The sequence below is a fragment of the Cotesia glomerata genome, linkage group LG2 (genome assembly GCF_020080835.1).
Source record: "Cotesia glomerata isolate CgM1 linkage group LG2, MPM_Cglom_v2.3, whole genome shotgun sequence".
Classification (NCBI taxonomy): Eukaryota; Metazoa; Arthropoda; class Insecta; order Hymenoptera; family Braconidae; genus Cotesia; species Cotesia glomerata.
Genome location: NC_058159.1, coordinates 27,661,100 through 27,687,483, shown reverse-complemented (window position 1 = coordinate 27,687,483; position 26,384 = coordinate 27,661,100). Strand labels below are relative to the sequence as shown.

The 26,384-nt window shown below is 24.0% G+C and overlaps 2 protein-coding genes and 1 long non-coding RNA gene across 7 annotated transcripts; 1 reads left to right on the top strand and 2 right to left on the bottom strand.

Annotated features, from left to right (window-relative positions):
- Window positions 1-243: 243 nt before the first annotated feature.
- On the bottom strand, window positions 244-21,417 carry LOC123259609 (RNA-binding protein 47-like). Its single transcript, XM_044720205.1, has 5 exons — window positions 20,639-21,417; window positions 19,968-20,142; window positions 19,283-19,701; window positions 17,656-17,873; window positions 244-314 (listed from the first exon to the last, which is right to left on the bottom strand). Exons 1-4 carry the CDS (start codon window positions 21,347-21,349, stop codon window positions 17,748-17,750), a joined length of 1,431 nt encoding a protein of 476 aa, XP_044576140.1. The 5' UTR covers window positions 21,350-21,417; the 3' UTR covers window positions 244-314; window positions 17,656-17,747.
- LOC123259612 lies at window positions 313-7,407 on the top strand. Of its 5 annotated transcripts, XR_006508287.1 has the most exons (6): window positions 1,767-1,855; window positions 1,914-2,420; window positions 4,547-4,705; window positions 4,864-5,089; window positions 6,527-6,690; window positions 6,945-7,407. It is a non-coding gene; the product is annotated as an uncharacterized LOC123259612 (long non-coding RNA). The 5 variants fall into 5 exon arrangements; XR_006508285.1 differs by lacking the exons at window positions 1,767-1,855; window positions 6,945-7,407 and adding an exon at window positions 313-540 and having other exon boundaries at window positions 6,527-6,691; XR_006508286.1 differs by lacking the exons at window positions 1,767-1,855; window positions 6,945-7,407 and adding an exon at window positions 1,014-1,052 and having other exon boundaries at window positions 6,527-6,691.
- Window positions 21,418-22,469: 1,052 nt separating the features above from the next.
- LOC123259611 lies at window positions 22,470-24,961 on the bottom strand. The gene is made up of 4 exons (XM_044720208.1): window positions 24,684-24,961; window positions 24,169-24,338; window positions 23,880-24,017; window positions 22,470-22,870 (listed from the first exon to the last, which is right to left on the bottom strand). Exons 1-4 carry the CDS (start codon window positions 24,769-24,771, stop codon window positions 22,613-22,615), a joined length of 654 nt encoding a protein of 217 aa, XP_044576143.1. The 5' UTR covers window positions 24,772-24,961; the 3' UTR covers window positions 22,470-22,612.
- Window positions 24,962-26,384: the final 1,423 nt, after the last annotated feature.

Genomic DNA, 26,384 nt, shown 5'->3' with positions numbered 1-26,384 from the left:
CCGAAGAAGATTCACTCCACTGAGGAGCCTGCTGTCTTTTCAAAGTACTAGGCGTCGAAGAGACGACTCTAGATCCAGCGGATACTGGAATTCCATTTCTAATCATACTCTTGGCGATAAGGGATGCATCAAAGCTGGAAGGTCGTTTGCGTCTATACCTCAGCTGAGCAGCTCGCCTGTTTCGATTTTCTTGGTGACTAGAAAGAGTATCCGGAACACGTGGTACTGGTTGTTGATTTTTAGCTTCATCAAGTCCTACTGATACTGCTGCAGGTGCTGATGAAGCTTCCAAGGTTTTAGTTGGCTCAACGTATCTAAAACATAATATTTCTTCTATTAATAAATTTGGCAATTGAATTTGTTTTCAGTTGCTAAATAAAAGCAAGCTGCCATCCGGGAGATATTTTTATTATTTTTACAATGCCCGAGATTAAACCCTCTAGGTGTTAATGCACCAATCATGTGATTTTAAATCTTAATATTTAAATTAATTTAATAATTTAATGATCATCAGTATGCCAGCGGCAGGCTTCTTGAAAGGTAAATTATCAAGTACTTAAATTTATTTTTATTAATTTAATTTTTTTTGTTAATAGAATTCATTAAGTATTCATATGTGTGAAAACTATTTAAAAAATTCCCTATTTTTTCAGGATACCAAAAAAATGTATTTATTAAAATAGTAGATGTTTATTTCAATATTTATTGCGATTTTAGATTTTTTACTTAATTAACATGGGTAAATATTTTTTAATTTGCAGAAAATTAAATTCTCTACAAAAATGATTTTTTATAAATATAATCCTTTGAAATTTTCTTGAGGTTCAAGTTTAATTTAGCAGAAATTGTGAGAATTTTTTCAATTTTTTGAGAAATTAATTAAACTCATAAAATTTTGCTCTAAAAATTTTTTTAAGAATCTAAGAATATTTAAATTGCATTATTGTTATTATTATTATTAACCAATAACCAGATTTTAAATTTAGTATTAACTAATATTTAAATTAATTTAATAATGATCATCAGTATACCACCGGTGGGCTTCTTAAAAGGTAAATTATCAAGTACTTAAATTTATTTTTATTAATTATATTAATTAAATTTTTTTTGTTAGTAGAATTCATTAAGTATTTATGTGTGTGAAAACTATTTAAAAAATTCTCTATTTTTTCAGGATACCAAAAAAATGTATTTATTAATTTAATTTGTAGAAAATTAAATTCTCTAAAAAAATGATTTTTAATCATTTTTTTTATTAATATAATCTATTGAAATTTTCTTGAGGTTTAAGTTTAATTTAGCAGAAATTGTGAGAATTTTTTCAATTTTTTGGGAAATTAATCAAACTCATAAAATTTTGCTCTAAAAATTTTTTTTAAGAATCTAAGAATATTTAAAGTGCATTATTATTATTATTATTATTATTATTATTATTATTATTATTATTATTATTATCATTATTTACTTTATTTTATTTATTATTATTTTTAATATTCATTAAGATTTTAGATTTTTTACTTAATTAACATAGGTAAATATTTTTTAATTTGTAGAAAATTAAATTCTCTACAAAAATGATTTTTAATAATTTTTTTATAAATATGATCTTTTTAAATTTTCTTGAGGTTTAAATTTAATTTAGTAGAAATTGTGAGAATTTCTTCAATTTTTTGGAAAATTAATTAAACTCATAAAATTTTGCTCTAAAATTTTTTTTAAGAATCTAAGAATAATTAAATTGCATTATTGTTATTATTATTATTAACCAATAATGTAATTTTAAATTTAGTATCAACTAATATTTAAATTAATTTAATAATGACCATCAGTATGCCAGCAGCGGGTTTCTTAAAAGGTAAATTATCAAGCACTTAAAATTTATTTTTATTAATTTAATTTTTTTTTGTTAATAGAATTCATTAAGTATGATGATATAAATCTCAAATGTCTCATTACAGTACGCCGTATCATATCTTTAAAGTATAATTTATTAATCAAATTGAAGGAATGTATTCATGTATCAAGAGCAACAAGTGAGTAAATTTTTCCAAGTGAGTAAAATAACTTGAATTTAGTGCAAGAGCAACGTGTTTAATGTTTAAGAGACGCACTAAAGCTTTTGAGTGGGTAGTGTGTGCTGGTATGACGATGTCATCAAATTTAATCACTGGTAGTAGTAGGAATCGGTACCATCGTCATCATCTACTTGGTTATTATCTACACCACTATACCCGAGCACAAGGAGCATTTAGATTTATACTTCTTGAGCTCAAGTTGTACTCGTTTCGTCTTTACTCGTGACTCGTTTTATTTCAAGCACCACACGTACATTTTGCTCGGGTGTATGACCCCCGCCGAGGTCATGCCGAGGGACTGGCGTATCCCAAGGGTGACAAGAATCATTCACGCAGGGCTTTATAGTATCTTTTTAAAAAAACACCTTATTTATGACCCGTACTCATTGTAAACATGTTTTTGAATGCTTCCTAACTTTTTATTTATCTTCGTAATCGGAGTGTAAATATAGACTTATGTGTATTTGAGCTGTTTAAAAAATTCACTATTCATCAGGGTACCAAAAAAATGTATTGATTAAAACAGCAGATGTTTATTTTAATATTCATTGCGATTTTAGATTTTTTACTTAATTAACATGAGATAATATTTTTTAATTTGTAGAAAATTCAATTTTTTATAAAAATTATTTTCATCATTTTTTTATAAATATAATTCTTTAAAATTTTTATTGGGGTTCAAGTTTAATTTAGAAGAAATTTTGAGAATTTTTTGGGAAATTAATCAAACTTGTAAAATTTTGCTCTAAAATTTTGGTAATTATTTACAAGTAAGGTCAAACCCAATTTTAGGTCATAACTAGGTAAAAAATTAACATTTTCGCTCTCATGTTTTTGGATAAAATTTCTATTCTATATTTTTTTTTTGAAAAGTTCATAAAAAAAAGAACAATTAATAAAAAAATGAAAATTAATTTAGCATATATTTAATAATTTAAAAAATTATATACGTAAATTATGGCAAAAACAAATTATAAAACAAAATTGGTATTTAAAAATTTTTAAAAATAAAAAATGCAATTTTTTAAAAATGATTTTTTGGGACAAATTTTTTTGTTAAATAAAATTAAAAAATTGTTAAGTGACTGCTAACTTTAATGTCATATAAAAAAAGAACTTGAATATCACAATTTTTTTAAAAATTTATAAATTTTTTTGAAAATTTGTTAAAATTGTGATAATCAACTTTTTTTTTTAAATTGTTTATTTTTTTATGTATTTTTCAAAAAAAAATATCTATCAATAAAATCAAATAGAAATTTCGTCCAACAAAACTAAAATTAAAATGGTTGACCTCACTTGTAAATATTTACCAAAATTTTTTAAGATTCTAAGAATATTTAAATTGCATTATTGTTATTATTATTATTAATTTTGCTAAAAATGTTTATTTTAAATATTTTATATTGACGTAAAAAAGTAAATATTAATTGTTACTATTAAATCTCATAGATATTAAATATTTTAAAATTAAAATCAAATAATTTTAATGTTTTTTGATTTTCGCATATTCAATGAATAATCGAATAAAATATTTTAACCATCGATAGAGTATAAATTTCTTCTATTGACACAAATGTTAATCATATTTAAATGATACTTATTATTTTTATCAATATATTCCACTCGATTACTTTCAAAATTAATTTATAACATATTAATTATGAAATACGAGTAAAATTCGTATAAATAATTAATTCTACTCGATATTTACTTAAATTTTTATCTTCTATTATAGAATGTACTTAGATAAAACCGAAAAAAAAAAAAAGTTATCGATCCAAAGTGAGTACATATTGCTGTTACTGATTGATTTTTTTTATACGGTATCTCGATAAATTATCCAATTATTTTTTTTATCAATTTTACTCTATTCATTGTCATATATGTTTACGATATTACGTTCTATCTTATCATTTCATTTTGTACTTACGTTGCAAACGATAAAAATTATCTGTTTAAATCGATACGTCATTTTAAAAAAATTTTCTATTTTAATCTAAAAAATTTTGATAGTTTACATAAACTATAAGCTTATTCAATTCATTTATTCAATAGAAGTAATACCTAAAAATAAAATTAATCGAATGAATTTAATAGTTCCGAATAAATTTGTAAATTAAAAATAAAATCCTCCCGCAAGGCCAACAAATATATATATATATATATATATATATATATATATATATATATATATATATATATATATATCCACCATCGAGTTACTTGCGTACATTCGCTCAAAATAATAATACATCTCACTATTGTGATTATAATTAACTTTATTATTCAAGTATATTCATGCATGAAAGTAAATTTCTTTTCATTATAATACACGCTATCACAATCCGATAATCGTATATTACTTACAAAGTTAGCATAAATTAAATCGTAAATTGCAAGATAAAATCTTATAAAAAGTAATAATTTTTTGGACTCAATAGTAATTAATTTTTTTCTTCCTTTTTCAGACTTGCTAACCATCAACAATCGTGTCCTTCACATATGTATTCCTACAATTACATTCGAGTTCATGGTCAATGCCGTAGATTAATAGAAACATTATTCTATTAATTCTTCTAGAAATTCTACGAAATATTTTTGCAATAAACACATTACATACAATACAGGTAAATTAAATTTTTTACATCAAACCTCTTCATTTTTTACATTCATTTCTTCACATAAAAATTACGTAATCTTTTGTTATTTAGGATCTTATATTACTTAACTTAGAATTTATATTAATTACAACATCGCTATTATTAAGCTACGCACTTATTTTCAGGACGTTTGATAAACATTAAACATTCTGCTGAACCATAAATAAATGCAGATGTATCAATACATCAATAAGTTGAGTTAGTCAAGCATATATATATACGTATACGTACAATTCCAAGCCTACTCACGTCATGAGAACAAATAATAAAATAATATTGCATGCAACCAAGTGAAAGTTAGTCCATGGATTTGAAAATATAACGCGGCTGAATGAGAACGAGAGTCAGAGGGTATTTTTTTTTCATTTCAGTATTTTTTTTTTCGCCTGAACCTGTTTATCAACCAAAAACTTTAAGATATAAATATAAATTAAATTAATTTATGATTAAATGAAAGCGGTTCCAAATAGTCTAATCATTTTTTTTTTTTCATTCCATTCTATTTTTTCTTCTTCTTGACAATACTAAAGTTAGCCGACGTTTTTAATTTTTTTTTTATTTATTAAATAAGAACTAAAAAGTATTTAAAAAATTGCACTTATAGTTTTTCACGAATGAAATTTTTTTTTCATAATATTTTTTTCAATAAAAAAAATTCTAAAAATTTTTAGATGGCTAACTTAATTTTTATCTTCACTTGTGTGATTCATATATAAAAAATATGATGAAAATTAAGTTATCCGATATCTAAAAATTTTTAGAATTTTTTGTCATTGAAAAAATTATTATAAAAAAATAAAAAAAAACTTCATTTGTAGAAAACTTGGAAAACTATAAGTACAATTTTAAAAAAATGTTTTTTTTTGTTATTATTTAGATTAGATTATTTATTTATTTATTTATGCCAAAGCCTGATGGCCAAATGGCAAGGTAAAAATAAAAATACAATTAATTACAAATTTTAAAAATATTAATAACAATTTTACAATTATTATAAGCACTCTGATTGCAATTATTTAAAATAATTATAATATTTCTTACAATCTTATAGACATTTATAAACTCTATTTATACATCTAGATTCAACAAATAGTCAAAAATTTTATTATTGAAAACCTCAAGACTGGACGCATTTACAATATCAGACGGAAGTTCTTGCCACAGACGTATAACAGTAATTACAAATTTAATAAATGAAAAAAATTTTTAAATAATTTAATAAATTAAAAAATTTGAAACTTCGGCTAACTTTAGGGCCAGTTTTTCAATCCGAGATAAAATTTTATCCAGGATAAAATTATTATTGCCAGTATATTTATATATATGAAATATATAGATATATTTTATCATTAGATAAAATTTTATTCTTTATTGAAAAACTGGCCCTTAGTATTATAAAAATATATGAATGTACATACATGGAATTTTATTTTTTAGATATAATTTAATACATATATACAATATATAATGTTAGCGTGATTCATATATAAAAAATATAGTGAAAATTAAGTTAGCCGATATCTAAAAATTTTTAGAATTTTTTTTTATTGAAAAAATTATTATAAAAAAATTTTTAAAAAATTTCATTTGTAAAAAACTTGGAAAATTATAAGTGTAATTTTTTAAAAATGTTTTTTAATTTTTATTTAATAAATAAAAAAAAATTAAAAACGTCGGCTAACTTTAGTATTATAAAAATATATGAATGTACATACATGGAATTTTACTTTTTAGATATAATTTAATACATATATACAATATATAATGTTAGCGTGATTTATATTTTAGTAAGCTGGTGGATAAAAAAAAAAAGCTACCACGAAGACCATGAACTTGAAGCATAAAGCTGATCATAGTACACACGCTACACCGGAAAAAGGAGTATATGGGACTAAAATGATACGGGATACTATATATATATATAGTAGAGTCATACATATATGTATGTATTAGTGAGTATATATGTAACTAAACGTATACTTTTACACATATGGGTGGAGATGGAATGAAAGAGTACGTATGCACGGGTACGATGAGTTGTGATTTAAGTACTCGTGCACTCAAGCTCATAGCTTGGCACGCAGCCAATTATAATGATTATGCTATAACTACCTGTGTCATTACTCATAATTACAATTGTTTAATAATTATTCTCATGATTTTATAATTGTTTTTTTAATTTTTACTGAAATTTATTTGATTTTAGGACAAATAAAAATGGAAATAGGTAAGTAAAGCTGCAAGAGTTCAAGGTAAAAATCAAAGTTGTAAATTCATTATTATATTTGCCCACTAGAGTGTTTGTTTACAAACAATGTAAGTTATTTATCGGAAGAAAAAATTTATGCGATTAATAATAAAGGAGTTTTAGATATACGACGATAATAAATAGCGTTTTTATGGAAGGTATCAAGTTTAATAAGTAACAAGTGAGAAAAATAATTAAGTTAACAGCTTGAAACTTGAGTCATCAGTGGATTAATCATCTAAGTCTCTCGACAATAGATTCTTATTTATACTTCTTTGATAAGCCTTGATCCGAATTCCATTATGAAGTTTAATTATTCATTTAATTACTTATTATTCGTCTTTCGTAGTCAAATGTTATGGATATGGATATGTTTATGTGTGTAAGTATTATTTATTATGAAAATTAATGAGAATAAATTTAGCAGATATTAAATAATTTTTAGAATTTTTTTTTTTTAAATAAATTATGGCAAAAAAAAATAAGAAAAAAATTAGCATGTAAAAATTTTTAAAAATAAAAAATGCAATTTTTTTTTAATTATTTTTTGGAACAAATTTGATTGTTAAAAAAAATTATTACAAAAAAATAAGAAAAAAAATTTTTATTTGTAAAAAATTTGAAAAACTTTAAATGCAATTTAAAAAAAATATTTTTTTATTCCAATTTAATAAATAAATACAAAAATCAGAAACTTTAGTATTATTTATTTCAATTTAAATAAGTAAAATTTAATTATAAAAATAAAATTTAACAAGTAAATATTTATAGTTTACAATAATATTTATAAAATAAAAAAAGTAAATAAACTAATTAAGAAAATTAATGAGAATAAATTTAGCAGATATTAAATAATTTTTAGAATTTTTTTTAACAAATAAATTATAGCAAAAAAAAATGGCATGTAAAAATTTAAAAAATGCAATTTTTTAAAAATTATTTTTTGGAACAAATTTGTTTCTTAAAAAAAATTTTTATTTGTAAAAAAAATTTGAAAAACTTTGAATTCAATTTAAAAAAAATATTTTTTTTTTTCCAATTTAATAAATGAAAAAAAAAATAAAAAAATCAGAAGCTTCGGCTAACTTTAGTATTATTTATTTTAATTTAAAAAAGTAAAATTAAATTATAAAGATAAAATTTATCTAAATATTTATAGTTTACAATAATATTTATAAAATAAAAAAGTAAATAAACTTTCTCGTGGTGTTTTATAATTATCATTGTATACGGAAGTGTAAGTGACGCGTAACAAGATCTTATTTGTAAGATAAACGAATCCCAGTATTAATTAGAGCCTTTCGATGAGGCTTCACTCGTGTATTAAATAAATAAATAAAAAAATATATAAGTAAACATCAATGCACTGAGTATTGATCAATATAATATTTTTTAAACAATGAGTATTAAAAGATTTCTTCTTTATTAATATAAAGATAAAGAAATTATTTTTTCACGTGAATGAAGACAAAGTCAATTTAAAAAATGAAGCGGTGACGGATTACTTTGAAGTGAATCAGCAGATAAATAAATATCGGAAATGAAGGCTTGATGGTTAAGAATGAAAGCATTTAAATTAAAAAAAATGAACTTGAATTTAATCTGCAATGTACTTATATCATGGATTGCATTTCCTGATGCTTGGTGAATCTACAAGAGTACGAGAGCTAAAAATACAGTCTGGCCATTTGTTATACAATCTATTGAAGCACCAGGGGGTCGAGTTCCCGCCGATCGAGGACAGATGGAGGGGTAAGTAAACCCGCGTGGTTATTCGATATTCGCATTCACTCTCACATGAACAACTATGACAATCAAACCAGTCGCATATGACAGTTTAATATCAGCATAACGGTATTGAGTCCCTATGTTATGTTTTATGCTCAATGCTTTCAATTTAATAGTAATAATTTATAAACATATAAATATACTCGCTTATTATTATACATTTTTTACAGCATGTCATGAGTAGTAACTATAATTAAATAATACGGTTATTAATAATATTATATCATTTAAATGTTATAAGCAAGATGAAAATTAATTTAGCAGATATTTGATCATTTTTAGATCTGTTAACAAATAAATTATGGCAAAAAAAATATGAAAATAAAGTTAGCCGACATCTGAAAATTTTTATGAATTTTTTTATTAAAAAAAAAATATTTTTATTTGTTAAAAACTTGAAAAACTATAAGCGCAATTTTTAAAAAATATTTTTTTGTTATTATTTAATAAATTAATCAAAATAAAAAAATCAAAAATTTCAGCTAATTTTATTATTATAAAAAAATTGATGAAAATTTAGCTGACATCTGAAAATTTTAAGAATTTTTTTTTTTATTGAAAAAATTATTACAAAAAAATAAAAAAATAAATTCATGTGTTAAAAACTTGAAAAACTATAAGTGCAATTGTTAAAAAATATTTTTTAGTTTTAATTTAATAAATGAAAAATAATCAGAAAAATAAAAAATGGCGGCTAACTTTATTATTATAAAAAAATTCATGAAAATTAAGTTAGCTGACATCTAAAAATTTTATGAGAATTAATTTAGCAGATATTTAATAAATTTTAGAAATTTTTTAACAAATAAATTATGGCAAAAAAAAATGAGAAAAAAAATTGACATGTAGAAATTTAAAAAAATTATAAATGCAATTTTTTAAAAAGAATTTTTCAAAAAAGATTTATTTATTGAATAAAATTAAAAAATTATCAAGTAACTGCTAACTTTAATGTCATAACAATTTTAAGAACTTTTTTTTTTATTGAAAAAATTATTACAAAAAAATAAAAAAAAAATTTCATGTGTAAAAAACTTGAAAAACTATAAGTGCAATTTTTTAAAAATATTTTTTAGTTATAATTTAATAAATTAATCAAAATAAAAAAATCAAAAATTTCAGCTAATTTTATTATTATAAAAAAATTGATGAAAATTTAGCTGACATCTGAAAATTTTAAGAATTTTTTTTTTTTATTGAAAAAATTATTACAAAAAAATAAAAAAATAAATTCATGTGTTAAAAACTTGAAAAACTATAAGTGCAATTGTTAAAAAATATTTTTTAGTTTTAATTTAATAAATGAAAAATAATCAGAAAAATAAAAAATGGCGGCTAACTTTATTATTATAAAAAAATTCATGAAAATTAAGTTAGCTGACATCTAAAAATTTTATGAGAATTAATTTAGCAGATATTTAATAAATTTTAGAAATTTTTTAACAAATAAATTATGGCAAAAAAAAATGAGAAAAAAAATTGACATGTAGAAATTTAAAAAAATTATAAATGCAATTTTTTAAAAAGAATTTTTCAAAAAAGATTTATTTATTGAATAAAATTAAAAAATTATCAAGTAACTGCTAACTTTAATGTCATAACAATTTTAAGAACTTTTTTTTTTATTGAAAAAATTATTACAAAAAAATAAAAAAAAAATTTCATGTGTAAAAAACTTGAAAAACTATAAGTGCAATTTTTTAAAAATATTTTTTAGTTATAATTTAATAAATTAATCAAAATAAAAAAATAAAAAATGTCAGCTAACTTTATTATTATAAGAAAATTGACATGTAGAAATTAAAAAAAATTAAAAATACAATTTTTTTATAATTTTTTAAAATTAATTTAATTGTTAATTAAAATTAAAAATTGTTAAAGTGACAGCTAATTTTAATTTAATGTCATATAAGCAAGTGGGAAGTTACAAACCTGTATCGTGGGTCCAGGAATCTCTGACAGTTCCAAGCCAACTGAGCTGCGACTAGAGTCAAGGTTGATGATACAATCCCCATTTTTATAAAATAATAATAATAATATTATTTATTATTAAATTCTTTATTTATTATAATTTTCTTCTTTTTTAAAATCACAGTCTCAGATATTTAATTTATAAATTCCTGGGTATGAAGATCTTGAGTTATTTTTTATTTTAATTCACAAGAGATTGTAACTCAAGAAGAACGTATCCGCTTTCACTTTTCTCAATACAAATTAGATATTTATACTCTGAAGATGCTCAATAGTAAATAATACGGCAGTTTAATTTTATTAAAATCACTTACATTGTTTATTATATTAAATAATATAATTTTAAAAACTTTCAATGCACTTCACTTTTATTTAAAACACCGCTCAGCTTTAAGTATTTTTTTAAACTGTTGTCCTGGTAATTTTTTTTAATTACTTAATTACTCAGAAGATAAATGTACTGTGATAATTTAATAATTATCTTCATTTTTTTTAGCGGTAAAAAAAATAAACACAAAGAATGCACAGGACTACTACGTCGAGAGAACACGTGCAAAGGAGTGGCTTTTTCGTCCAACGCTCTTGGAGTTATATATCAACACGCGGCGAGTATGTACGAAAAAGTGGGAGATCCCCTACTTTCACAGTCTTTAATACGCCGCGGCGTCGTCACACATTATTCTTTCTCTCTCTGTTGCATTGTAGTATTGTGTTTTTATTTTTGTGTCGTAGATCTTTGATGCAGAAGCAAAATATATTATTCTGTTTTATTTTTTTTGGTCGATGATGACCACATGATCCGTGACCAATTGATATTTTTTTAGATTTTATTATTTACAAAGCGCCAATAGATATTTTTAATTGACAAACAGATCAACTACAAATCTTCAAGCTTATTCTTCCTTAAATCTTTTTATAAATATTTAAATTTAGATAAAAATATGACACTGAAGTTGATATTAAAAATTTTTTAGCAGTGAAATTATAAAAAAATTCCGGGTGAAAATTAAAAAAAATTATCCGTGGAAATTTTTTAATGAAAATAAAGTTAGCCATCTAAAAATTTTTATGTTTTCTATTAAAGAATTATTACAAAAAACTAAAAAAACTATAAGTGCAATTTTTTAAAAATATTTTTTAGTTATAATTTAATAAATTAAGCAAAATAAAAAAATTAAAAATGTCGGCTAACTTTATTATTATAATTTTTTAAAGTATTTTTTTTTCATTGTAATAAATTTGTAATAAAAATTAATGACATTAAAGTTAGCAGTCAGTTGAGGATTTTTTAATTTTTTTTAAAGAAAAAAATTTGTCCCAAAAAATTATTTTTAAAAAATTGCATTTTTTACTTTTTAAAATTTCTAAGTGTTAATTTTTTTTTATAATTTTTTTGTTATAAAATTCTTAAAATTATTAAATATATGCTAAATTAATTTTCATTAAAAATTATGACATTAAAGTTTTTTTTGATTATTTTTCATTTACTAAATTAGAAATAAAAAATATTTTTAAAAAATTGCACTTATAGTTTTTCAAGTTTTTTACAAATAAATTTTTTTTTTATTTTTTTAATGATTTTTTCAATAAAAAAAAAACTTCTAAAAATTTTTAAATATCGGCTAACTTAATTTTCATCTGTCACTTGACAATTTTTTAATTTTATTTAAAAAACAAAAATTCTTCTGAAAAATTATTTTTAAAAAATTGCATTTTAAATTTATTAAAATTTCTAAATGTCCATTTTTTTATGAAGTAATTTATTTATTAGAAAAATTATTAAATATCTGCTAAATGAATTTTCATATAAAAATTTTTAAAAAATTGACAGCTAACTTCATCAAAATAAAATAAAATAGTATGAAATTTTTATGATTAAAATTTCCAACAAGTAAAATATTTAGTGACTAATTCACATAAATATAAATATAATTATTATCAAGCTTTGTTTCTTAATAATTTTAATTTATGTCAATATTAAACTCGTTTTGATTTGCTGCCAATTGGCTTTTAAAAGAATCATAAAGTTTAAAATAATAAATAAATACATCTTATTGTATAATGTGAATACATTACCTAACATATATTTTATTATATTTTATTACTTATTAGCAGTCATGTATATTTGTATTATTATTGTTTTGTTTAAAGTTTATATCGGAAGTACGGTCATAAAACATATTGTAAAGACCTTGATAAATTCCTACGTAGACCATTGTCATGGACTATTGACTATTTGACTGCATTCGTTTATCAAATAAATCTTAATGGCCTTGATTGTTGTTCCGATCTAAAGATATTTTTTTTTACACAAATGAAAGGAATATTTACATGAATTGCATAGAATTAGTCATATACTAGGTGTAATTATTGAAGTCGTTACTAAAACTCATTTGTCAGATATTCAAACGGGCCTTTGGGTAATTATTTTTAAGTAAGGTAAAAGCCCCAATAGATGATCACGTACCAGTATATGATCACTCCATGTATTTGTATATCTATATTCACAAATATAGGTATACATTACATTAGTATTTTACCTTATAGTCTCATTTAAAAAGAATAATGCTCACGAAGATAAAAATCGAGGGGTCATTTAAATAACTTGTCATGCAAATATTTTTTAATTTGTTAGAATTCTTTAAAAGCGAGTACATTTGCACTGATTCGAAGGCACGTCCTTGGCCTTCGATAAATTTTTATACCATAATTGTCACTATTCATCTTGTCTATGATTCATATTTATTTTTAAATATAACGCTACAATCGTCTTATTGATATTTAATGATCGTATAATTTTTTTATTTTTTCTTTTATCCGCTAATGATTTTTTTAATGTTTTTATTTCTTACTAATTAATGATAATATTCTTATTTAGTTCTAAGTTCTAAGTAATTAGAATAAGGAAATATAATTTGTACTAGTTACATATTTATAAGCTCATATTTTTTAATATATTATTTTAAAACATAAATATTCAAACTTTAAAATTACTTTAGCAAAAAGCTGAAAATTAAATCTGTAATATTTGCCAAAGTGCATTTTTTCTCTTCTGATAATTTATATTTTTTTAATTTATAAATCCGGATGTTTTTTTGTCTGGTTAACGTGACCTTTGATAAATTTTTAATCTATTTTCAAGTACAAAAATTAACCATTGAAATGGAAATATAAAAAAAAAACTACATATTCATTAACTGCGTCAGACTATTTTTAGTCTTTGCAAAAAAAAGTTATGACGTTTGAAATTTTAATGAGAGAAATTTACATACTTTTTATGTATCAAGTGAACGTACTATTATCTGATTTAATTTAATAAATATGACTCATTGAATTAAGAGTAGCTAAAATTTTAAGAAAGATAATACAATCAGTATGCGTAATTAAATTTATTGATAACATTTATGATCTTTGTCTTTTCTTAAAATAATTAATGATGGCGATTTTTAGTCATTTAATAATCAGCAAATATCAATTATTTATAGACTAATGTATATTTTTTGAGGTACTAATATATTCGTAGTAATAATAAACTAGCAACCTTGCAGTCACTATGTGACTGCCGTGACTTGCGAACTATAAATAAATAAAATTTTACTTTATTAAATAATGGCTTTTGTTAAATTGCACTGTAATTTCTTAATTATTGATATTTTTAAACATATAAGCTCATCTTGAAGTTACACTCATCAAGAGCTTTCATTTGAGTACCCACATGCATTATGATATATTTTTCATATATACATATATATATAATATATATAAATATATGAAAAATTAATGTGGGTACTCAAATGAAAGGTCTTAATGAGTGTAATGTCAAGGTGAGTTTATATCTTCAAAAATATCAATAGTTGACAAGATACAAGGTCATTTCTTAATTATTGATATTTTTAAAGATATAAGCTCATCTTGAAGTTACACTCATCAAGAGCTTTCATTTGAGTACCCACATGCATTATGATATATTTTTCATATATACATATATATATAATATATATAAATATATGAAAAATTAATGTGGGTACTCAAATGAAAGGTCTTAATGAGTGTAATGTCAAGGTGAGTTTATATCTTCAAAAATATCAATAGTTGACAAGATACAAGGTCATTTCTTAATTATTGATATTTTTAAAGATATAAGCTCATCTTGAAGTTACACTCATCAAGAGCTTTCATTTGAGTACCCACATGCATTATGATATATTTTTCATATATACATATATATAATATATATAAATATATGAAAAATTAATGTGGGTACTCAAATGAAAGGTCTTAATGAGTGTAATGTCAAGGTGAGTTTATATCTTCAAAAATATCAATAGTTGACAAGATACAAGGTCATTTCTTAATTATTGATATTTTTAAAGATATAAGCTCATCTTGATGTTACAGTCATCAAGAGCTTTCATTTGAGTATGTATATTAAGGTGTATATTAACATGTATATTAGGGTGTGCCAAAATGTAACTTCCTTGATGGACCTCTTAAAATTGGAATTTTGAGTTCCGCTTTTAACAGGAGTTGTGTTTGGGCATTTCCTGACATATTTTGAGCGTTAAAGATTTATTTGACTTTAATAGAATTTTTTAAATGGACTTTTGTTTAGGGATTTTTTCTGAAATTTCAAAATTTCAAAATTTGGCCGAACAAAATTCTTGTTAAAAAATTCTATGAAAATAAAATAAATCCTTAACACTCAAAATATGTCAGGAAATACCCAAACACAACTCCTGTTAAAAGTAGAACTCAAAATTCCAATTTTAAGAGGTCCATCAAGGAAGTTACACTTTGGCACACCCTAATATATATATATATATAATATATATAAATATATGAAAAATTGATGTGGGTACTTAAATGAAAGGTCTCGATGAGTGTAATATCGGGATGAGCTTATATCTTTAAAAATGTTAATAGTTTACAAGATACATAGTCATTTCTTAATTATGTATCTAAAGATAGAGTATTTTCAAATACAGTCTAAATACTCATCATCATAAATTGACTATTGGTGAGTATGATATAAAACCTTGAAAAGGCACAACTCCAGGTCCAAGACCTTTCTAATGATACCAAATTTAAGCATAAAAACCCATTTTGTCATATAAATACACTGGCCACAAAATTTTGCTTATTCTCTTAATAATATAAATGATGTAAAAAGTAATGAAGCTGAGCAATCGGCCTCAGAATTGATGTTATGTTGAATAACTTAAATATTTATGGCAGGGTCAGTGTGTTCTAGTTTTCACGACTGATTAATGTGCTATTAATTTACACGCGTATTCGTAAGTTTTAATTATAACAATTCAAGAGAGTCATACGTTACTGATTATTCTGTTGGTGTTAAATAATATTTTAATGATAAAAATAGTTTATTAACTCAACGAATTTACGTACGCTTGCACTGATGAATTGTATGCCACGCATGATCTTTGGCAACAAGTTGCTTCGAATTCTCCGCGAGATTTACTTTACACTTATACTGATATATTTATAGCAAGTGGCGTTACGTTTAAATTAGAAGCGAGTATTCTTACCATTGACTTGTTGCTATTTTACTGATTAATTAAATATTAATTATTTTTTTCCGACATTTTTTATCACTAACATATTATATCACTTATATTTAATTAAATATCTGATATACTTATAATTAAGCTAAAAGAATAACAAATTTATTAAAGAATTTAAAGTAAAATATTTTTAACATTAAGTTTATTGATATTTGATCTATTTTTTCTCAACCATTCGAGGTCGCTTAAGTTAATTCTCTTGACATTGAAACAACAAAATCACAATGAGATCTATTAATAGTTAATAAAATAATATTTATTATTATTGAACTTTTGATTAAACATTACATTCATAAATATCAAATGCTGAGAGTTATTGATGTTTAGATATAAAAATATTTTTAAACAAAACTCAAGTATCTTAATTGATTGTCGATACTAAAATAAACAATGATCAATTTTAATATTTTTATAAAATATTCAAAAGTCGAGTCATTTAAAAATTTAATAGTTGAATTAATTAGAGATTCATGTTTAAATTATGCAAGTAAAATATGCAATCTTTAAAAATTTTTTAAATGCAAAAACTGTTACTGATAATGATTGTGATTAAGGGGGAAAATACGAGTAGAAAGACGTTTTCATGCTGATTTTTTATTAATTTTTTTAAGGTATGAAAATTAATGTTATTTATTGAAACTATCAGGTTATTTTATACATATATTTATATTTTTTCATATTTTACGACAATATAACTTAAAAGGTAGCGGAGATATCAGCTGATACACATCGTAGGTTGTCTTCCGACTTAGCAGTTGGTGTGCAATATGGAAGCCACAATTTTTATCTGAAATCAATGGCGCGGAAAAATTACTTTTCTTTATACAATTACGCTGAATATGAACCTCCATCATAAGCGATATTTTTATTTAAACTATTTTTTTTTAAATAAACAATGTATGAAAAAATAGTAAAAAATCACGACTTAATTTTACAGCCCTCTAAAAAATGCAAATTTTTTACTTTTTTTTTTGGAATTGAGGTTCATAGAAGATACACATATAAAAAAAGTAATTTTTCTGTGCCATTGATTTCAGATAAAAATTGTGGCTTCTATACTGCACACCAACTGCTAAGTCGGATGACAACCTACGATGTTTATTAGCTGATATCTCCGTTATTTGTTAAGTTATATTGTTGTTTAATACGAAAAAATACTCATAAATATATGTATAAAATAAACTGATAGTTTCAATAAATAATAATAATTTCTTATACGTTAAGAAAATTTATGAAATCGGCCTTCTAAACGTATTTCCCCTTTAATAAAAATTTCTAAATATTAAAGTATAAAAGTATAAATTAAAAAAATCTTGGCAGTAAAATACCTTTAGAAAAATAAATTATTTCAGTGGCAAGTTTCCATGCGATTGGGTATAAAACTTGTAGACTTAAAAACAGGTGGTTGAACCATTAAAGGCTAAGTAATATTGTTTACAAGTTTATAGTACACAACTCTTGATGTCACATTAATCGCTTGATCTTGAGTTGAATAGAGCTCACCTTGAAACTCGTGCACAATCTGTCCGTTACGGACCAGTGAAATCTGTTGAATATAAAATTAATTAACCTTGATAAATTAAAGTAAATTATTTAAATTGTATACACGGAAAAAAGTAAATTGTAATAAATAAAAGTCGATTTATAATAAATAATAGTTTAAAAAAACTAAAAACACGCTTTTTATAGAAAACCAAACTAAAAAATAGAAAATAAATTTAAATTAAGAATAGTGTTAAAAATTTCAATAAATATAAATTAATAATAGTGTAAATAAAAAAATGTATTTTATTTTAAAAAAAGCGTGGGGTGCTTTTTAAGATATTATCAAAATGATAATCACTCTACTCATATCTGTCAATAAAATATTTATAACTATTGACACCATGCACCCCACGCTTTTTAAAATAAAATACATTTTTTATTTACACTATTATTAATTTATATTTATTGAAATTTTTAACACTATTCTTAATTTAAATTTATTTTCTATTTTTAGTTTGGTTTTCTATAAAAGCGTGTTTTAGTTTTTAAACTATTATTTATTTTTTACTTTTTAGTTTGGTTTATTTATAAAAGCGTGATTTTTTAGTTTTTTTAAACTATTATTTGTTGATTATCAAAAATATTCAGGCGCGCAAATTACCCACGGAGAGTTACATACTGACATACTGACATACTGACAAACTGACATACAAGTGAAGCTAATATAAAGCGTGTAATAAGTAATGATCAACTGGAAAAAATTACCATTTTAAACAATAAAATTGTGATTTTAACAATCACTTTATAATATTTATCATTTAAATGCTACAATTTATTATTTACATGAAAGAAAATACTATTTCAAACAGTAATATTCGCAATGTGAAAGTCGAAAATTTTAAAGCATAATAATCAAGAATTTTGACTGATATTTATCATTTCGTACCTAAAAAATGATCGCATGATATGTAAAAAATATAAACTACAGTTACTAAATTTTCTATATAAGCAACGTCAATATTTACAAAGTATAAATGGTAAATTTTAAACGCAACGCTAAAAATCAAACAATAATTATTGATTTGCTTGGACTGGTAAAATATATATTTTAAGAGTAGAATTTTTACTGTTTCAAATGTTAAATTCTCCGAGTGTGAGATCTCCCTCTTCTTCTCATAGTATAGGCTATATATTGAAATGGCAATTTTTACTGTTTGAAACTGTAATTTTTTAAGATGAGAGAGTTGTTATTAACTATAGTGACAGCTACTAATCACATTTTCGATATTAAATTATAAATTATGGCTTTTACACTTTCTACATTAAGTTTTGTAATATTTACATTTTTGCTACCCCGATGTCCGCTGTACTATTTAAAACTATAAAAATTAACCGGAATCCGAGTGAATTTTACAGTTTACTTTTTTCCGTGTGTAATATAGTTGAATATGTTTATAATTGATTGCCAACCTTGCAAATAAATCCAAATGGCAGGAGCACTGGAATGCAAACGAAATGGCACCGCGCATCAAAATTTTGGATTACCAAGTCTTTTAAAAGTTTTTTATAATTCGTAGGAAAAGAACCTGGAGGCCTGATTGGATATATGACAGCATGTGTGGACTCTGGTGAGTTATTTGAAGTTGATGGTGACATGTAACTTTTGCCAGGACTACGTGAATCAGCGAGTTTGGTAATTTTTTTGGCTACCTGAGGTTTAATGTAAGAAAGAGATGGCTTTTTAACACCAAAAGACTGTTGATTGTCATCTAAGTTTATTCCTGCTAACGCGTCTTGGATCGCACGTTGTCTTTCTTGTATTTTAGATGAGCCAATGGGTTTTGCCCAAGAAAATTCCCAATGTGTTTGATCAGCAATTCCTCCAGAAACTGTATAATAAATTTTTGATAAATATTTACAGATAAAATTAAATGTTTACTACACGAAAAGAACAAGATGACACTGGATATCATCCCAGATTATACTGAGTGAAAAAAAATTTCCGATAGTAGCTAGTATAATCCAGATTACAATGAGTATAATCCAGATATCACGCAGTATAATCTGGATTTTTCTAGCTACTATCTGAAATTTTCTTTCACTACAGATATCATCTTGTTTTTTCTGTGTAGTAATTAAAAATTTTTTTACTTACCACTCGCGATGTCAAGAACTCTCTGAGCCATTTTACGGGTCTTGTAGTGAACAAATGCAAAGTGATTAATTTTTTTTAATTTTATAATCGGTATACCAGTTGCTTTGTGTAAAATATCACGAACTTTTTGGTGATGCAGCTCTCGTGATATATTTCTGATGAATAAAGCAGTCACCTGAACAAAAAAAATTATCACCAGATTAGAGAAAAATTAAAAATACTAAAGTTAGCCGATTTTAATTATTTTATTTTTTTTATTTATTAAATTAGAACAAAAAAATATTTTTTTAAATTACACTTAAAGTTGTCCAAGTTTTTTACAAATAAAATTTTTTTGATTTTTTTATGACATTAAATTCAGCTATAACTTCACAATTTATTAAATTTTCTTTAATAAATAAATTATGGCAAAAAAAAAATTATTAAAAAATGGACTTGTAGAAATTTAATAAAATTAAAAATGCAATTTTCTAAAAATAATTTTTTGGAACAAATTTTCTTGTTAAAGAAAATTAAAAAATTGTCAAGTGACAGCTAAATTTAACGTCATTATTTTTTAGTAATAATTTTTTCAATAAAAAAAATTATAAAAATTTTTAGATGTCAGCTAACTTAATTTTCATGAAAAATTAATGAAAAAAAAAAAACAATGAAATTAAAAATCCACTTACATTCTCCATAACTTCATCATCTAAAGACTCTCCAGGCTCAGGATCTGCCCAATCAACAGCTACTTCATGGTCCCACAACATAACTCTGGCAGGAATGAGCTTACGTCTTGCCATCGCAGCTGATCGGTGATCTTTAAACTCAACAAAAATGAACCCACGATTTAGTGAAGGATCTTCAGCATTCGGATACAAGTAAATGTTTGAAATTCCATCGAGAATTTTCCCCAGTTCTTCAATAAACTCAGCTTTTGTTTTATCTTTAGGAACACCACCGAAGAACAGTTTGCAGTTATCAACAGATTTAACGACACAAATCCTATGCCCAGGTCTTATTTCATAGCCATCAAGCATAGCACGAGCACGTCCAGCAGATTTAGCATCTTTATACATGGCAAACGCGTACCCACGAGTGCTTCTAGAAAAGTCCAGCATCAACCTCAGCTCCAGCAGACGTCCAGCCTTCTCCAACACCGGCATCAGTTCATCTTCGTAGCAGTTTCGTGGGAGGCGTCCCAGAAAGACTTCAGCTCCTTTGATGCGGTCACGGTACTCCTTGGTAAGCTCTGGAGCTGTCAAACGTCGTTGTCCATTCTCTTGAACTAACTCGTAGTGAGTACGATTTATCAAATCGATTAAACGCTCGGATATACGACACTCGTCCTCGTAATTAATCCCTTTTACTTCACTAACTTCACTTAATAATTTATTCATTTTTTCTTTTTATTTTCATTTAATTTAATTCAATTAATTAATAATTAAATTATATTATTAATTTAATTTAATTATAAGCAATTCATTAATCATTAAATTATAAAATTAATTTGATTTAATTTTGAACAATTAATTAATAATTAAATTATAAAATTAATTTCATTTAATTTTAAACAATTAATATTCAAATTAATTATAAATAAAACTTGAAAACAGTCTTATTGATTAATAATTAAATTATAAAATTAATCTGATTTAATTATAAAAGCAATTAATATTAAAATTAATAATAAACAAAACTTGAAGACAGTCTTGTACTAAGCACAAGTGAAGAATGATCGAGAAGCAAAAACGAAGTTAAAGTAAACATGTTGTTTTAATTTTTTCAACCAATCATACATATTCTTCGAACATTCTTAAATAAATTCCGCGTCTTTGTGTAGTAACTCGTAGCTAAGCCACACAAAAAAGTCGAAGTAAACAAATGAAGTTCAAATTCTCGCAACGTTTATTCCTACAATTCTATAACACTGGTCAGTAATGAAAGTTGAGTTAGCCGAGATTTAAAAATTGTTAGAATTTTTTTTTACTGAAAAAATTATTACAAAAAAATTGAAAAAAAAAATTCATTTGTAAAAAATTTAAAAAACTACACATGCAATTTTTTAAAAATATTTTTTAGTTATAATTTAATAAATGAAAAAAATAACAAAAAGTTTAAAAAAAAGTCGGCTAACTATAATACTAAAGTTAGCCGTGGTTTTTAATTTTATGATTTTTTTTTTTCATTCATATTAAATTAGAACTAAAAAATATTTTTAAATAATTACACTTATAGATTTTTAAAAATGAAATTGATTTTTTAATTTTTTTTGTAATCATTTTATCAATAAAAAAAAATTCTAAAAATTTTTGATTTTTTTTTATTAATTTAATTACAACTAAAAAGGTACTTATAAAAAATTGCACTTATAGTTTTTAAAGTTCTTTACATGTGAAAATTTTTTTTTAATGTTTAATTGAAATTTTTTCATTAAAAAATTTCTAAAAATTTTGAAATGTCGGCTAACTTCATTTTCATACAATTCTTCAAATTTTAATAATAAAAATAATTTTATAATTAAAATAATTTTCTTTTTATTCACAAAGTATCAGTCAGTCACTTAATTTGTCATGTATGTAATTAATTTCAATTATAATGTACAAAATAAGGTAATACAAATATTTGTTAGTTGATAAAAAAAATATGTTTTTTTTTTCTGATCATAAATCATGAATACTAAATTTTTTTGGCGCTAATGTCAGACAATTCAACCTATGTACGCAAGTACTACAAAACGCCTCAACTTCTTCAGTTACATTTCTCAACTGATCTATTGATTTTATCGTTGCCTCGTCAATTTCTGAATAATGAATACCATTTTCTATCGCAGTGCACAACTTATTGGCTACCTCAACATTTTTTTCAAACTCCTCTGCCATCTCCAGCTCTTGCTTTAGCACACCATTGAGCATAGTTGCCTTTAACAGTTAAAAAAATGCTTGATAAGTAAAATATATGATCAGCAAATCGCAGCACAAAAGTAGTAGATGTTTGCACAATTTTCTTATGTAAAATCAAATATTCAATCACACAAAGTGAATAATTAATGATAGTAAAATTGAGAGACATCTGATAATTAAAAAAAAAAAGTTTTACTATTAAATTATAGCAGAAAAAAAATTATAAAAATTAAGTTAACCATCTAAAAAATGTTAGAATTTTTTTTTATTAAAAAAATTGTTACAGAATAATAAAAAAAAAATTCATTTGAAAAAAATTGGAAAAACTGTGTGCAATTTTTAAAAAATATTTTTTAGTTCTGAAAAATTACAAATAAAATTTTTTTTAACAATTTTTTAGATCTAATTTATTTTTAAATAAAAATAAAAAAATTTTCAAGTGTCTGCTAATTTTTGTCATTAAAGTTTATGAAAAAAATTATTCTTGAATTATTATTTAAAATAAAATTAGCCGGCAGCAAAAAAATTTAATTTTTTTTTATTAATTGAATTAGCAATAAAAAAATATTTTTTAAAAATTGCAAGTATAGTTTTTTAAATTTTTTGCATGTGGAATTTTTTCGTTTAATTTTATTAATAAAAAAAATTCAATTTTTAGAACCTCTAAAAAATTATAAATGCAATTTTTTAAAAATAATTTATTTTTAAATGAAAATAAAAAAATTGTCAAGTGTGCTAATTTTTGTCATTAAAATTAAAAAAAAAATTTTTTCTTGAATTATTATTTAAAATAAAATTAGCCGATAGAGAAAAAATTTAATTTTTTTTTATTAATTAAATTAGCAATAAAAAAATATTTTTAAAAAATTGCACGTATAGCTTTTCAAATTTTTTCTTTAAATTTTATTAATAAAAAAAATTATGAAAATTTTCAGCTGTCTGCTAATTTTATTTTCATAAATAATAACAAGATGTCTGGCATTTTTATAATTTAATACAAAATAAAATAAAAAAAAAAATGACATACTTGCTTGGTTCTTCTTTGCAAGTCTTCCAAGTTCGTCATAATTTCATTAAATTCTTCAGCTGTAAATTGGGTAGCTTGGATCTTATCCTCCTCAAGCAGGATATGTTGCGGTATCGCAAGCAATTTCTCCACACAATTCTAAAATAATAATATTAATTACTATTTTGATGATAATCATTCCTTCCGACTACTAGCACGGATGATTAAAAACAAATAATGCATTTAAAGTTGTATAATGTAACAATATAAATAAAATAAAATAAAATCAGTAAGGTCAAAAAATAGTAACCTCAATACGTGGTAAGTAACTTCTACATTTCCGATAGTAAGCTGTTATTAATTTTTTTCTATTCTTTTCTAATAATTCAACTTCTTCACCAACGGGACTACATTTATTTATTATCGCTTGATGAATTTTATTGCATCTGGATTCTATTTTTTCTTTTATCAATGTTGTTACTGGAATTTAACAATCATTATCGTCAGAAACGAAGGTCAACTAAAATGTATGCTAGCATAATTATAAAAAATAAAATAATTTATGAATGATTTTAAAAGGAAAATGGGTAAGGATATTTATTAAAATAAAAGTAATAGCAAATAAATAAAAAATATAAATAATAAAAATAAATTAAAAATAAAAATGATGAAAATAATTTCTATCAATGGACGAGTGTGATTCTAGTCATGTTCAAACACTACATGATACTAGAGCACACGCGTCCAGCGACCGAAATTTCAAATAAACAATAAAAAATCTGTAAAATAATGTAAAAAATCATTGTCGCAGAATTGGCGTCTTACAAGTTGTACAGACGTCTCTGGAATGAAAGGCAAATAGCTGCAATTCATACTCCTCCCGTTTTCGTCTTAGTAATTCTTCGTTAACCATTTTTATTTATTTATAATTAATTATCCGGCACTTAATTATTTATTATCAATAACTTTATTAACGAGTGTTTAATTAAAACTAAAAATTATAAAATATGTAGCAAGAACGCGGTGATGTTGAACGTTATAACGTGTCATGACAAATGAACATGGCCGTCGATGGCTTGATTTTGATGCTTGCGTGCCTCCTCTGGCGTCCTTCTTTGTCCTTTTCCTTTCCGACACTTTCTGCGCATAACCGGTTTTGAATTTACTCTGTTGATAGTTAGTGTGCTATATTATCGATTATATACTTTCATTTCTAAAGGAGGTATAGGCGCTATATTAAGTCGAAATAATGAGATCAATTAAAAATTTTTAGGATCGAAAGAAATGTATTTATTACGTGTTGTGTTAAAATTTCAGAGACCTAGGGTTCATAGTTTATTCATAAAAAAAGATTAAAAATAGGTCATTTAACATTGTAATGACATACCAGATCTCACACCCTCGCGGTTTTTGAAATACCGTAAATTTTCGGTATTAATGCGTTTACTGTAAATTTACCGTTATAATTCTGAAATAATACGGTATTTCTGTGGTCATTTTGGCCAGTTTTTTTACTATAGTTATGCAGCATTTCTACCGTACTTTTGCTGCAAAGTTCAGAAACAATACTATAAAATTACTGTAAAACTCTAGAACTTTTACCGTAAAAAATCTATGTATTAACTATAATATAACTATAATTTTAAAGTAATAAAATCGTATTTCTACGGTAAAAATACCTAAGATATACTATAATTTTGCCGCGTTTATACTGATATAATTAATAGTATATTACACACCTAGGGAAGTAAAGTAAGAAATGTCTCAGATCACATGTTTGTTGACCTCGGCTTCGCCTCGGCCAACAATTTTATGTGATCTGAGACATTTCTTACTTTACTTCCCTAGGTGTGTAATATACTATTTTGTCCGACGAAGGCGGAAAGCGGCAACTTAGTTTAGCGCAGCGGGACGAAAGTTGGCACTTTCCGCCCGGAGGGCAAAATAGTATATTACACACCTAGGGAAGTAAAGTAAGAAATGTCTCAGATCACATGTAATTGTTGTCCGAGGCGAAGCCGAGGTCAACAAACATGTGATCTGAGGCTTTCTTATTTACTTCCCGTGGAGTGTATACTATTTTTTTGTCCGACGAAGGCGGAAAGCGGCAACTTTGTTTAGCGCAGCGGGACGAAAGTTGCCACTTTCCGCCCGGAGGGCAAAAGATATAATCCTTTCTACCGTAAGATGGACGGCTGTGTTTATTACTCGGTGAGTCTTATTAGGTGACTGAGTAATTAGATATGGATAGTGTCTCTGATAGCTCAACTGGTAGAGCATTCGGCGCGTAACTAAATGATCTGAGTTCGAATCCCGGTCTAGACTAAAAAAAATTATTAATAATAATAACAATCGAGAAATTAGTTTATCAACCTCTTAAAAATAATTCACGATAATTTATAATATTATAAAAAAAATTTCAAGCTATTGAAAAATAGTAGTAAAGCAGCATATTTTTGGTGTTTTGCCGATAATAGAAAGTAGGGATCTTCTTTTCCGGTTTTTTGCTGCAATAATGCCGCAGAT

Bases quoted from the DNA above. Each gene is read 5' to 3' on its own strand.
- LOC123259609 (XM_044720205.1), bottom strand. From the start codon at position 21,349: ATGAATAAATTATTAAGTGAAGTTAGTGAAGTAAAAGGGATTAATTAC. The intron at 20,143-20,638 runs GTAAGTGGATTT...TTTTTTGTTCAG, and splicing joins ATGATGAAGTTATGGAGAAT to GTGACTGCTTTATTCATCAG. The intron at 17,874-19,282 runs GTTGGCAATCAA...TATATTCAACAG, and splicing joins CATTTGGATTTATTTGCAAG to ATTTCACTGGTCCGTAACGG.
- LOC123259611 (XM_044720208.1), bottom strand. From the start codon at position 24,771: ATGGTTAACGAAGAATTACTAAGACGAAAACGGGAGGAGTATGAATTG. The intron at 24,339-24,683 runs GTAAGACGCCAA...GTTAAATTCCAG, and splicing joins CAGAGACGTCTGTACAACTT to TAACAACATTGATAAAAGAA. The intron at 22,871-23,879 runs GTATGTCATTTT...TAACTGTTAAAG, and splicing joins TGCAAAGAAGAACCAAGCAA to GCAACTATGCTCAATGGTGT.